The 15,567-nt window shown below is 38.6% G+C and overlaps 1 protein-coding gene across 4 annotated transcripts in view; it reads left to right on the top strand.

The window, feature by feature from the left end:
* The window catches only part of CDK15 (cyclin dependent kinase 15), a 94,155-nt gene that overhangs the window by 28,109 nt on the left and 50,479 nt on the right, over positions 1-15,567 (top strand). For 2 of the 4 annotated variants that reach the window (XR_015143901.1, XM_086345863.1), the window contains exon 9: positions 14,747-14,840. Coding sequence is in view for 3 of the 4 variants with exons in the window: in XM_086345863.1 (XP_086201989.1) it covers positions 14,747-14,840 (94 nt within the window). In the remaining variant the exon portion in view is untranslated. Of the gene's footprint in view, positions 1-879; positions 1,107-14,746; positions 14,841-15,567 lie in introns of those variants that run through there. The other 2 variants (XM_086345866.1, XM_086345867.1) reach the window with 2 other exon arrangements.

Below are 15,567 nucleotides of genomic sequence, written 5' to 3'. Positions count from 1 at the left end.
TGTCAGTTCTATTTCTAATCATTTCTTCTGGATTATGTTATCTTCAAAAAACCATGTACCCTCTCTGTGTTTATGTTTCTTTGTTTTTAAAATAAGGGCAATATACTCTTCCCATGAAGGTTAAGGGGGACTGTGGTGTGAATATAAGAAATCAGACAGATGCTGTCAAGTAGAAACACATTGTTGGGAGGCTCTGGGATTGAAGAGGTGCAGTGGTGAGTGTGGGATATCAGTCACTCAACATCCCAGACCTGCACTGTTATGTTGTCTGCTTCTGATTCCTGGAAATATCCCAGTCATTTGTGTGGTGAATTTACAGTCACAGCCAGCACCTCAAAGGTAACAGAGTATACGGACTTCTTTCAATTCTTTAGACGGTCTTATATACACTGAAGGCCCTGTTTAAAAACACTAAGAGGCGAAACTAAGCTTTTGAATTTCCCAAAGTCTTGAGAAAAGTTGAAGAAAATTTCCTGCAGTGTATCGGGAGTCGTTGATTTCCCGATACCCGGTACCATGTCTCAGAATATCACCTGCTAGTCAAAACCCCCCTGAAACTGTCAGTACTCACTGCTCCCTGCTGTCACTTCAAAGGCTTTCAGCGGGCTCTGGTTTTCTCAGTTTTTAATGATCACTTCCTAGTTGTGCTTCACAGACAGTGAAACTTCTGCTCACCACTTTTAAACATTGCTTTATTACTGAGCATTTAAAACATTCAAAATACATAAACATATACATCAGTGATTCTTCACCAGGATCAATTTTACTTCCCAGAGACCTTGGCAATGTCTGAGACATTTATTGTCACACTTGGGTAGGGGCGGGGTGCTCCTGGCATCTAGTGGGTAAAGGCCGGGGATGCTACTAAATATCTTACAGTGCACAGGGCAGCCTCCCGCAACAAAGATGTATCCAGCCCCAAATGTCAATAGCGTCAAGATTGAGAAACCGGATGTAGATTGAAAGCATAATGAAGCGAACTCCATGAACCCACTACCCAACAAAACAACCAGAGCATGGTCAGTATTGCCACATTGGACTTCCCTGGTGGTCGGTGGTTAGGACTTTGCTCTTCCAGTGCAGGAGGTATGGGTTCGACCTCTGCTCGGGGAGCTAGGATCCCACATGCTGCATGGCACGGCCAAAAAATATATTTCCACATTCGCTTGTGTCTTTTTTCCATCCACCAGAGCCTGCCCCTCCACCGGAGGGGCTCTACCCTGAATTTTTATTCTTGTTGTCCATCCCTCACCTTTTTTTAAATAATACTTTTACATTTTTATGTATTTTAAAAATATTATTTTACCTACTTTTGAGTTTTTATAAAAATTGTACTATATTGCTTTTAGTTTTCTGTGATTTGCTTTTTTTAAACTCTGTGTATTTATAGGATTTATCCACGTTGATCTAAGTTACACTTTATTTTCTGTTGATGAACATTTCAGTTATCTAACTTGATGTTTTTGGTTTTGCTATTTTGAATATACTTGGTACTTATATTTAAGGATTTCTCTAAGAGTACTTCAAAGTAGATTTGCTGTGTCATGGGGTATATGAATGTTCAACTTCATGAAACAGTGTCCAATTGTTTTCCAAGTGGTTGTAATAATTTATGCATCAGCAGTATATCATAGTCCCTTATCCACATCTGTACTAGCTTTATAAAATCAGATTTCTTAATTTTTGCTAATCTTGTGGGAAGAATGGTAGCATGCTGTGATCAAATGTGCATTTCCCTAATTACTAATGAGGTTGGAAGTCTTTTCATGGATTATTCGTGGGTTTTCTCCTCTGAAATACCTCTGTGTGTCTTTCATTTATTTTCTTTTGGTCTCTATGTCTCTGACAGTCTCTCCCTTTCTTTCTTTATTGATTTATAGGAGTTCTTATACTCTGAATACTAATCTTTTATCAGTTATGTGTGTTGCAAGAAGTCTCCCCAGTTCCTGGCTTACATTTTCATCTTAATGTTGTCTTTTTAAGCAAGAGTGCTTTGTTTTAATATTACTGACCTTAGCAGTCTTTTCCTTTATGGTTAGTCTTTTTGTTCCTTATTTTAAAAATCCTTCTCTCCCTGAGACCAAAGTGATATTATCTAATACATTCTTTTAAAAGCTGTAGAATTTTTCCTTTCACTTCAAATCTTTAGTATATGGGAAATTGACTTTCTCTGTACTAACCAATTGTCTCACCTCAATTTCTTCAGTGATCTGCCTTGCCATATATCTCATATATCAGGTTTCTAAAGATGCATAGGTCTGTTTCTGGGCTCTTTACTCTGACTGGGGTCAGTTTATCTGTCCCTGTACCAGTGTCCCACTGTATTAATTTCTGTAGCTTTCTAATAATACTTGATTTCTGCTAGGACGAGTCTCACCACCTACTTCATCTTCTTCCTCAGGAGTATCTTGGCTATTTTTCCCCTTTGGTTCTCCATATAAATTTTACTGAATGTAAAAACCCTAGTGGGATTTTCTTTAGAATTACATTGAAATTATAGAACATTTTGAGGATAGTTAACACCTTTATAATACTGTCTTCCAATTTTAAAACAGTATAGTTCTCCGTCTGTTTAGTTCATCTATAATACCTTTTAGTAAAGGTATTATAAGCTCTTACATATCTAAAGTAAATGTTCTTTTCATGTAAGTTGATTTCTGTTGTTTATTGTTTCTTTTGGTTCTTGCATATGGTATCTTTTTTCCATGCGTATTTAGTTGATTTTGACAATGATATGCTAATTCTCCTTGGAATTTTATTTGTGGGATTTTTTTTTTTTTTGAGGGCTTGAATAAAGTGTAGTCTGTCAGAGAGGATTTGCATTTGATTCTGCTAGGTACATTTTTTAAAAATTATTATTGTGTTTTACATAAGTGTGGGTCTCCTACTAAGATATTATTTCTTAATACCATTCCCTACTGAAAATAACTATGCCTTTTTGGAGAAGTAGCCAGTACTGAGACTGGGGCAGGAAAAGTTTAAGATGAGCTAGGAACATCTTGTTAGGCCAGAATATTTTCTAATAAAGTGATCAAAAAATGATGGGAATATGTCAAAAGGATGTGGAAAGCAGCTTGAAGAGACTCCCACTGGCCAAAGCCAATACCTTCTGAGCATCCTAATAAATAGTGCGGACAATGTATTTTAACACTGAATAACATAAGAATATATGTCTATATGGAAGATAGACAGATAATAGATGGATAGATTGGATGGCATCACCGATTCAATGGACATGAACTTGGGCAAATTCCAGGAGATGGTGAGGAACAGGGAGGCCTGTCATACTGCAGTCCATGAGGTCGCAAAGAGTTGGACCCGGCTTAGCAACTGAGCAACAACAGATGGATGGATAGATGGGTGGATGGATGGATGGATGGACCCATAGATACATAGGAAGGGAAGCTCCTTCTTACAATATAATGCCAACTAATAACTGGGGAAGAAATGATAGAATTCAAAATATCACTATTTTGTAATATATATAGTAGTAATCGGTTCAAATGAGAATCATCAATCCTAAATTAGTGGGGAAGTTTTCATGAGAAATAAAATATTTATTTACATAGTCTCAAAGTACCTCTATACAAATTATTTATAACAAAAGAAAAAATAACAACTTTGTATCAGAGGAACTTGGCAAACACCACCTTAACCAAGTGATTAGAGTCAGTATCATTAATAATGGGACTGACTACAGTCCATAGGGTCACAAAGAGTTGGACATGACTGAGCAACTGAGCATACTGACATCATTTGCCTCCTAACATGAATCAGAGGAGACAGTATCACGAATGTGGTTTTCCTGAAAAAAGAGCATAACCGGAGTCAAATCATGAAGCAGCATCAGATAAACTCATTTTGAGGAACATTCTATGACGTAACTATACGGTACTCTTCATTTTACTTTTTAATACTTTTATTTATTTATTTGGTTGCACTGGGTCTTCATTGCTGCTCCTGGGCTTTCTCAGTTGCGGGGAGCAGGGGCTGCTCTCTAGCTGTGATGTGTGGAGGGCTTTGGTTGTGTCGTGTGGCAGGCTTCTCGTTGCGGTGGCTTCTCTTGTTGTCGAGCACGCGCTCTAGGGTACATGGCTCAGCAGTTGCAACTCTCGGGCTCTAGAGCACAGGCTCACTATGTGTGGCACACAGGCTGAGTTGCTCCACAGCATGTAGGAGCTTCCCAGACCAGGAATCAAACCTGTGTCTCCTACATTGGCAGATGGATTCTTTATCACTGAATTACCAAGGAAGCCCCTAGACTATACTCCTTCAAAGAGCTGTAGAGGAAGAAAAAAATTTCTTCTATTCTCTGAGGTTCAGTGGATGGGTCTGTGAAATAAGCTGACAAAAGATAGATGAACAGAAGAAAAGCATACATGTTTTATTTTATGTTAAAAGTTTTATGTGACATGGGGTAAGTGGCTTCATAAAAAGGAGAGAAAATCCCCAAAGAAACAGCTAGACTTGGAGGCTTTTATACCATTCTGACAAAAGATGATATACTCCTCTGTAAAGAGAAGTAACAAGACAAAGGAAAAGGGCTTCTGAAATCTTTAGGGTGATAACTGTGAGAAGGTAAATATGTGTATGGGGAACCCTAGTGGTGGATAAGGGTAACTTATCAACAACTGTTTACATACATTCTTCTTGGTGCCATCTCTGCATCTGGTGATAAGGTTTTTCTCCCCTCCGGGGCTGGGAAAGGGGTCATCTTCACAAGGGGATTTTATGTCCTCCTTATGGGCTTCCCTTGTGGCTCAGATGGTTAAGAATCTGCCTGCAATGCCAGAGACCCAGGTTTGATCCCTGGGCTTGGAATATCCCCTGGGAAAGGGAAAAGCAAACCATTGCAGTATTCTTGCCTGAAGAGTTCCATGGACAGAGGAGCCTGGTAGACTACAGTCCATTGTGTCGCAAAGAGTCAGACAGGACTGAGTACCTAACACTTTCACACTTTCAGACAGCCCAAGAGAAGCAAAATCTCATCCTGTGTCTGCTTTTTCTCAATTGCCTTCAGCTCATACTAATCCTTATACCCGAATGGCATATTTTGGGGGTGGTATTTTCTGTTCCTATATAGAGTCAATGTTTGAATAGACCAAAAAAAAAAAAAATTAGGGAAATGTTCCAGATTAAAGAGACTAAAGAAGCATGTCTACTAAACATAATGCATGGTCCTAGATTGGATACTGGGGGAGAAGGAGCTAAAGAACCCTCCTGGGACAATCAGTGGAACTTAAACATGGACTGTAGATTAGATAGCGGTATTGAGATCAGTATTAACTTTCCTGATTTTGATAATTGCATTGTTGTTGTGTAAAAGAATGCTTTTGTTCTTAGAAGATACATGTGGAAGTATGTAAGGGTGAAGAACCATGGTATCTGCCACTTATTCTCTATTGCTTCAGAAAAAAATTAGATAATAGATAGATGGATGATAGAAAAAATGATAAAACCAAAAAGGCAAAGTGTTGGCAATTGGGAATCTGTTTGAAGTATATAAGACAATTCTTTCTACTGTTTTTGTAACTTTAATTTTGAAATTATTTCAAAATTAAAGGTTAGCAAAAAAAAAAAAGTTGAAAAAAACCTGGTGTTTCACCAAAGAGAATGAAGTAGCACTGGCTTTGTTAGAAGCACTGGCCCGGTACATAGTCAATATTTTCAGTTATTTACTATGTGTTTGAGAAGGATGTGTATTCCCAAATTGTTGGGTACAGGACTTTACATATGTTCAAAATTTCAAGGTTGTTACTTGTGTTATTCACAATTTCTTTATATAATTTTTGTCTGTTTAAGCTATCAGGGGAAGATATATTGAAGTTTTTGATTTGTCATATTTCTATTCATTTTTCCTTTATTTACTTTGAAGCTATTTTCATCAAGTGAAAATAAATTTAAAACTGTTCATCATTCCCTCATGCACTTCAAATATGACTTTGGAATAATTTTCCTCTTTTGATACAAACCCTTTAAAACTTTCTTTAGTGTTGGCCTGTTGGTGTCAAACTCCGCTTTTGTTTCTTAAGATAAACTCTCATTGTTAAAGGTATCCCATTGCTGGGGGTGTAATTCTAGATTGACATTATTTTCTCTCAGAACTTGGAGGATCTTTCCCCATTTTGTCTTCCAGTGCTGCTCCTGTGAAGATTGCTTTTAGCCTAATCGTAGGGAAGTTTGCTTTTGGCCTTATTGTCTTTCTCTTTTACAGGTGATCTCCCATTTTCTCTGGATATGATAAAGAATTTTTTTTGCCTTCATTATTATGCAGTTTTCACTATAATGTGTCCAATGTGGACTTCTTTTTACTTACCCTGCTTGGTGTATATTGTGCTTCTTCTAATTATGAATTCATGTTTTCCATCAGCCATTTTCTTTTTAGTGTTGCCTCTATTCCAGTCTCTCTTTCTGGAGCTCCAATGAAAGATTATCTTTCTATCATCCTTGGCTCTTATCCTCTCTATCATATTTTCAGTCCCTTTAACTCTCTGTGCTACTTTTGGGTAATTTCTTCATCTACCCATTCTTTAAACCCCTCTTAAACTATGTATCCCTTAGTTTTTACTGAATATACCAAAGTGTATGTTATTCCACTGATAAGTGTTTCATTAATTTAATCATGAATAACGATGCGATGCTCACAGAATAAAAACTCAGTCATAAGTTAAAATTATTGTCATTACTGTTATTAATTTGATGATTGTTGTTTGTCCAGTAAAACTCGAAAAGTAATGTAGAAATAGAATAATCATTATCTTTCAGTATTTACTATAATGGTTTACTCTACATAACTGTTAGACATTACGTGTTTACATTGGGAGGAGAAGGCAATGGCACCCCACTCCAGTACTCTTGCCTGGAAAATCCCATGGACGGAGGAGCCTGGTAGGCTGCAGTCCATGGGGTCACTAAGAGTCGGACACGACTGAGCAACTTCACTTTCACTTTTCACTTTCATGCATTGGAGAAAAGAAATGGCAACCCTCTCCAGTGTTCTTGCCTAGAGAATCCCAGGGACAGGGGAGCCTGGTGGGCTGCCGTCTATGGGGTCGCACAGAGTCGGACACGACTGAAGCGACTTAGCAGCAGCAGCAGCAGCAACATTGGGAATCCTCTTCTATTTTTTTTCTTTTCAGGGTGAGGAAAATGAGCAAGGAAAAGATTTCCAATTCACAATGGAAGAAAAGGCCATGCAACCCCATAGGGTACAAACTGAACGCTTTTGTAAGGAAGCAGGTGACAGTGGTTGAGCATTAGAGCCTTTGTCCTAATGAAACTAATTATAACAAGAGCCTCTCATTCACGATAAACCCTGGGAGCAACAGAGTCCATGGCCCAAAGCAAACACTTAAAATATGGAAAATACACCAGTAAGACACATTGGTTATTCCCAGCACTTACAACCAACATCCTCTAATCTCCCATCATCTTTTCCTCTCTTTCTGATACTTTTTCAGACCTAAAAAGATTTCATTAGCAACTTCAGTGGAAAAAAAAAAAAAAAAACACCTCAATGCTTTAGGATGATTACACTTTTTGTTTTTAATTTTTGTATTGTGTTAAAATATATATAACAAAAATTACCATTTTAACTATTTTCAAATGTACAGTTCAGCGGCATCAAGTCCCACCACCTCCACCATCCACATCTCCAGAACTTTTCATCATCCCAGTATGACTCTTTGTACCCATTAAACAATCACTTCTTTTTGCTCCCTCCTCTCAGTCCCTGACAACCACTATCGTACTTCCTCTCCCTGTGAATTTGACCACTCTAGTACCTCATATAAATGCAATCATACAGTATTTGTCCCTCCATGTCTGGCTTTTTTCACTTAGCATACTATTTTCAAGGTTCATTCATATTATGGTAAACTGGGTTTTAAACAAGAATTTCCTTTGATAGTCAACTCCTCTATTCAAAACTAACTGCAGGCAGATGCTGGATTTAGAACTACAGAAAGTTATCAGTGCCTGAGGGATTCTTTATGGTCAAATCTCCTGCTGCAAACTTCCAAATATAAAGAGTGGCCCAGGGAAAAGCAAATAGAAATATCATGTCACTGCCATATATCAGGCTGCTCTGAATTAACTTCAATAGTGAAAAGTGAATATTGACTCACTTCTCCCAACAATGTTCTTATAGACTCCTTGCATCTCCCCAAACCTAAAACTCCTGAGATGGTTTATTTCTCCAGAGATTGCCTGAAGAATTTGAGGAATCTTTTTCTCTCTTATGGGAAGAATTTGCTCATGCTCAGAATAGAGAAAAGACCAGGAAAAAAGCCAGAAAAAGCAGAAAACATGTTAGCTGTTTCTTCTAACGTGACTGAAGAACCACAGTTGGAGCAATAAAATGACCCAGTGCATCTCTCCCTTCTGGAAGGATTCACTGTTTGATGTCACCAGCTCTTTTTTCCCCTGCGTGTGAAGTTTCCCTTCATCTACATGGGCTGCCCCAAGGGTATCTCCACAGAGCAGAAATCCTCTGAGAAGCCTAAAGATATGTAGGGTAATAAGAGCCACAGGAATGAAGATTTAAGAACAAAACAGAGGAATAAAAAGAAATAGGAGCTGGCTCCCTATCTGGACATGAATGTTCAGAATACTTAAAATGTTTGCTTTAAGACTAGTCTGGGGTGGACAAAATAGATGATAGCCACACAACTTGCTTAAGAAACAAATAAAAACAATGAAAGTCACACAACTTGTTCACAAAACAAAAAAAAAAAAACAGTTCTGAGGAATAAATGGAAAAAATAAGAAAGTGAGTTGTACATTTTTTAAAAAACAGTACTTACCTGAAAAAAATCTTTCCTTCTTCAAACTTAAGGTGCACAGACTTATTTTCTTTCCAGTGCACTGATATTTATGATACAAATAGTCCAGCTTCTGAAATACAATTGATTTAGGAATTTTGTTTGTCTTGTAAGTATTCTAAGTGCATAAGTGCATTGCACATGCACACACACACACACACACACACACTCACACACACACACACATATATTTTATTAGTCTGCCAGGCTCCTCTGTCCACGGAATTCTCCAGGCAAGAATACCGGAGTGGGTAGCCATTCCCTTCTCCAAGGGATCTTCCCCACCCAGGGATCAAACCTGGGTCTCCTCATTGTAGGCAGATTCTTTACCAATTGAGCCCCCAGGGAAGCCCTTATAAAAAACCTTAGACTCTAGATTGGTAGGTGAGGAAGGTTTAATCTGTCCCTAAGTGAAACTTAAAAAGAAAGACTCAAGAAAATGTCTATATGGCACCAACCGCACAAATGCAGATATAAATGGAATTTCAACCAATATTAGCATTTTATTCTTTTATGCAAACATCTCGTGTTATTTTGTAGTACTTACACAGAAGCCTTAAAGTCCAGCTTTCTCCAGTATATTTTACATAGTTGTGCCCACTGTCCTAGTGGTGTAGAAGATAAAGGACACTAAGAAATTGTGTAATGAAAAGGACTTCCTTTTTGGTTCCTCTCAGCCACCATTATAAAAGGACATAAAAAGGCAACAAGCTCTTTCTTAGCCATGAAAGCCTTTTGAGGGGAGGGAAGGCTCAGTAAACTAGCAATGACTATGGTTTGAACCTTGTTTAGAACATCCTCAAGCCTTCTGGTAATTTGTGAGCTCCTGGGGTTTCTGGAGCTGTTGTGATACTGGATGGAGAGTTGGTTCAAATCTTCAAAAGCCAGTACATTTTCATTTCAATTTTGTGTCAGTTAATAAATAATCACTTGTGTTTTATACCCACAGATACATAAATATATATTTGTGTGTGTTTTTCTTTTTCACTTCAAATTGAAATGGCTTGAGACCTTTCAAGAACGCAGAGAAAGCATGAGGGGAAGTGGGTGGAGACCATTTGATGGTATTCACCATCTCAGTTTTTCAGCTGGCTTGTCTCACAGTTGACATTGCTAGCAACCAGGATGTTTTTAAACCATTTGACAGTTTGCTATTACTTTCATTATTCTCCATGTATTGTTTAATTTACACCTTTTATATCTGTTGCTTTAAAGACAAAAAGTAAAAAGAATATGAATATTTAAAAGCAAGCCAGTAAGGAGTCTTAAAATGATAATAAAGAAATAGAGGAAAACAACAGAATAGGAAAGACTAGAGATCTCTTCAAGGAAATTAGAGATACCAAGGGAACATTTCATGCAGAGATGGGCTTGATAAAGGACAGAAATGGTATGGACCTAACAGAAGCAGAAGATATTAAGAAGAGGTGGCAAGAATACACAGAAGAACTATACAAAAAAAGATCTTCACCACCCAGATAATCACGATGGTGTGGTCACTCACCTAGAGCCAGACATCCTGGAATGTGAAGTCAAGTGGGCCTTAGGAAGCATCACTATGAACAAAGCTAGTGGAGGTGATGGAATTCCAGTTGAGCTATTTCAAATCCTAAAAGATGATGCTGTGAAAGTGCTGCACTCAATATGCCAGCAAATTGGGAAAACTCAGCAGTGGCCACAGGACTGGAAAAGGTCAGTTTTCATTCCAATCCGAAAGAAAGGCAATGCCAAAGAATGCTCAAACTACCGCACAATTGCACTCGTCTCACATGCTAGTAAAGTAATGCTCAAAATTCTCCAAGCTAGGCTTCAGCAATATGTAAACCGTGAACTTCCAGATATTCAAGCTGGATTTAGAAAAGGCAGAGGAACCAGAGATCAAATTGCCAACATCTGTTGGATCATCAAGAAAGCAAGAGAGTTCCAGAAAAACATCTATTTCTGCTTTATTGACTATGCCATAGCCTTTGACTTTGTGGATCACAACAAACTGTGGAAAATTCTGAAAGAGATGGGAATACCAGACCACATGACCTGCCTCTTGTAGGTCAGGAAGCAACAGTTAGAACTGGACATGAAACAACAGACTGGTTCCAAATAGAAAAAGGAGTTCGTCAAGGCTGTACATTGTCACCCTGCTTATTTAACTTATATGCAGAGTACATCTTGAGCAACGCTGGGCTGGAAGAAGCACAAGCTGGAATCAAGTTTGCCAGGAGAAATATCAATAACCTCAGATATGCAGATGACACCACTCTTATGGCAGAAAGTGAAGAAGAACTAAAGAGCCTCTTGATGAAAGTGAAAAAGTTGGCTTAAAGCTCAACATTCAGAAAACTAAGATCATGGCATCCGGTCCCATCACTTCATGGGAAATAGATGGGCAAACAGTGGAAACAGTGTCAGACTTTATTTTTCTGGGCTCCAAAATCACTGCAGATGGTGATTGCAGCCATTAAATTAAAAGACGCTTACTCCTTGGAAGGAAAGTTATGACCAACCTAGATAGCATATTCAAAAGCAGAGACATTACTTTGCCGACAAAGGTCCGTCTAGTCAAGGCTATGGTTTTTCCAGTGGTCATGTATGGATGTGAGAGTTGGACTGTGAAGAAAGCTGAGTGCCAAAGAATTGATGCTTTTGAACTGTGGTGTTGGAGAAGACTCTTGAGAGTCCCTTGGACTGCAAGGAGATCCAACCAGTCCATCTTAAAGGAGATCAGTCCTGGGTGTTCTTTGGAAGGACTGATGTTGTAGCTGAAGCTCCAGTACTTTGGCCACCTGATGCAAAGAGCTGACTCATTTGAAAAGACCCTGATGTTGGGAAAGATTGAAGGCAGGAGGAAAAGGGGACAACAGAGCTTGAGATGGTTAGATGGCATCACTGACTCAATGGACATGAGTTTGGGTAAACTCCGAGAGTTGGTGATGGACAGGGAGGCCTGGCTTGCTGTGGTTCATGGGGTTGCAAAGAGTCGGACACGACTGAGTGACTGAACTGAACTGAACTGAATTCTAAAAATTCACCTCAAGATACTATTCACCAGATTTTTAAGAGACATTCATCTCATCAAAATTCTGTTTTCCTTTTTTTGGCCATGTAGAACAGCTTGCAGGATCTTAGTCCTTTACCAGGGATTGAACCCGGGCCCTGACAGCAGAAAGGTGGAGTCTTAGCCACTGGACCACCAGGGAACTCCCAAAATGCTTGTATCACACATCAGGATGTCTCTTGTACATGAGAAATCAGTAAAACACATACAGTGGACATTTTATCCAATTAGTTTTTTTAGCAACTGGGGATAAAGACAACCTGTTGTTTGAGGGAAAGGATAAAAACCTACAAAACTCAGTCTGATACCTCTTATTTATGTGTACACAAAATTCTGAGAATAAGTTAATTGACTATTTTACATGCAAACCGAATATTAAGTCATGAAAATTGTCTCTTGAAATGGTAAGATATGTTTAAATGTGCATACTTTTAAAAATATATATATTCTCTCCCCAAACTAGACATAACATAAAAATTATTCTTAAGCTTGTTTATCAAGAAATCTTATTTCTGCTACACAAAATAAATTAAATAGCATGTGTCTATAGTCAGATGGAAAAGTGGAAATGTATCATGAAAAAGTATTAGTCACTCAGTTGTGTCCAATTCTTTGAGACCCCATGGACTATATAGGGTTCTCTGTGCATAGACTTCTCCAGGCAAGAATATTGGAGTGGGTAACTATTCCCTTCTTTAAGGAATCTTCCTGAGCCAGAGATCGAACCTGGGTGTCTTGAGTTGAAGGCAGATTCTTTATTATATTAATTTGAATAATATTAAAAACCATTTAAAATTAATTTCATAATAAACCTTTAATAATATGATGATAATCAGTTCTGAATATTCATTGGATGGACTGATGCTGAAGCTGAAACTCCAATACTTTGGCCACCTGATGCGAAGATCTGACTCACTAGAAAAGATCCTGATGCTGGGAAAAATTGAAGACAGGAGGAGAAGGGGACGACAGAGGATGAGATGGTTAGATGGCATCACCGATTCAATGAACATGAGTTTGAGTAAGCTCCGGGAGTTGGTGATGGCCAGGGAAGCCTGGCATGCTGCAGTCCATGGGGTCACAAAGAGTCGGACATGACTGAGCTACTGAACTGAACTGAACTGAATATGACGATCTATACTAAAATGTTTTACTTAAATTTTCTTCTTTATCATGCTACAGCAAAACATCAAGATGATTAAGGAAGTTTGCAAAATTATGTGTTATGGTGAAAGAGATTTGGAGTCAAAAATCAGAAAGTATTAGACCATGGGAATAATCTCTGTAATCAGTTATTTGAAGTAAGTGAAAGTTGCTCAGTCATGTCCAATCTTTGTGACCCCATGGACTATACCATGGAATTCTCCAGACCAGAATACTGTAGTGGGTAGCCTTTCCCTTCTCCAGGGGATCTTCCCAACCCAGGGATCGAACCCAGGTCTCATTGGGTTCTGCATTGCAGGCAGATTGTTTACCAGCTGAGCCACAAGGGAAGCCCCTTGAAGCATTCTCAAAAAAGTTTTGTGAGAGTAAAAATGTGTGTTACCAGCAAAATCTTACTTCTTACTGTTCCTTAGGAATTACCCTCCCGTTTGACTAAGCAGGAAAGACAATTTATTTTAAGATGCATGCGCCTGAGTGCTAAGTCACTTCAGTCATGTCTGACTCTTTGCAACTCTATGGACTGTAGCCCGCCAGGCTCATCTGTCCATGAGATTCTCTAGGCAAGAGTACTGGAGTGGGTTGGCATGCCCTCTCCAGGAGATCTTGCCAACCCAGGGATCAAACCCACGACTCCTGTGTCTCCTTCATTGGCAGATGGGTTCTTTACCACTAGTACCACCTGGGAAGTCCTTTAAAATGTGCATTCTCTGTTTAAATCAGGATGCATTTCAGTCAGTAACATCTTAGAATAGCCATCAACCATGCTGCAGTTGTGACTATAGTTACCCTTGTATGTGTGTGGACATCAAACATGTCAGCATCAAAACTTGCTGAATGGGAGTCAGTGACTTTGAAGACAGGAGAGCTTTCTTTCTTTCTTTATTTTTTAACTCTTAGGAAACCAAATGGTTGTGGAGAATAAGTGAATCAGACATATTTAGCAATATTTTTTAAGCTGGAATCAAAAGTGTAACTTGTAATTGCAAGGTCAGCCTAGGAGCCCAGCACCAATAACTCTTAGTTCTTTTATTTTAAGAAATAAGGATTATTTTAAGAAATGCTGTATCATCAAACTCCTGGACAATACCATCAAAAGACGATATCATGGATATAAACACAGACATTAAACAGTCTTTGTCAAATGCTGAATGTGAGAAAGTTTGATGAGTACCTGAATCAATTTCTTTCATTTAATATTTTTCATTGTACAAGTATGATAGTTGATGAAATAATCTGTCTGATTAAATTTGTAACAGCCCTTTCAATGAGTATAAAAGAAACATTCTGATCATGTCATAGTTTAACTTGTGGGGTTTTTTTTTTTTTTTGGTTTCTTAAAAGTACATACAATAATGATGCTTCTTATAATGATAGCACCTTAGATTCAGTGAAAGAGGGTATTCAGTTTGGAGACTCAGTATTTTCTTCCTCTCTCATAAAATAGATAGTTAATGAGCTTGAATGAACTAAAATGTTTGCCATCTATACTGTGATCCTAAATGCCCAATGCGTTCCATTTTAACAAAAAGCTGCAAGCTGTTCTTATCTTTGTTTAACATAGGGACTTTTTTTGCCAAGACTTTTCATAGTGCATGGCCCGTATTTAATCATCCTTAAAATATTTCTTAAGGGATGAAATGCTAGTAGTTCGGTTTTGCATGTATGGTTTCCTTGAAAGTATTGGGTTGACTCTTATTTCCTTTGTTAGGGGTGCAGGCTGCATCTTTATTGAAATGTTCCAAGGTCAACCCTTGTTTCCTGGGGTTTCCAACATCCTTGAACAGCTGGAGAAGATCTGGGAGGTAAGAGAATTCCTCTTAGGAAGAAAAAATATATGCATATAAAACTTTGAACCAAATTTGCGTTAGAAACAGATGAAGCAGTCCACCTGCTTTGAGAGATTAAGCCATATTTTGAGGTTGCGGAAACTGTGGTGTTTGCCAGGGGCTTAAGCACCTAGGGAATGAGTGGTTAGGAACACCCCCCCCTTTTGTCCCATGGATGCCCTTGAGTCCTCCTGCTCCTGATGACTATTATCTTAACGTCCCAGGGCAATTTCTGCCATTACTAACCTTCCCTGCAACCCCCAGGTCTAATTCTACCACATATTTGGCCATGGATCTTTGTCAACTGAAGATAAAACACTACATTTTCACAGAGCCCTGATAAAACAAAATGTTAGCTTCCCATGTTAGTGTGAGAGAAATATACTACTTATGCTCCAAAACTAGATTTCTAAGGTGACAGGATGCTTATGTATGTGTGTTTCCACTTCTTTATTCATTTTTTATCCCTCCCTCATTTGCACTATTGGGGCTTCCCTGGTGGCTCAGTGGTAAAGAATCTGCCTGCAATGCAGGAGACTCGGATTCGATCCCTGGGTTGGGAAGATCCCCTTACGGCTGACATGGCAACCCACTCCAGAGTGTATTCTTGCCTGGAGAATCCCATAGACAGAGGAGCCTGGCTATAGTCCATAGATAGGGTTGCAAAGAGTCAGACACAACTGAAGCAACTTAGCACGCACAT

Source organism: Bos grunniens, chromosome 2, assembly GCF_055505025.1.
Source record: "Bos grunniens cultivar Pamir isolate PY7600 chromosome 2, Bosgru_T2T1.0, whole genome shotgun sequence".
NCBI classification, from domain to species: Eukaryota; Metazoa; Chordata; class Mammalia; order Artiodactyla; family Bovidae; genus Bos; species Bos grunniens.
The sequence above is the reverse complement of the archived record's forward strand: the minus strand, read 5'-3'. Positions and strand labels throughout refer to the sequence as shown.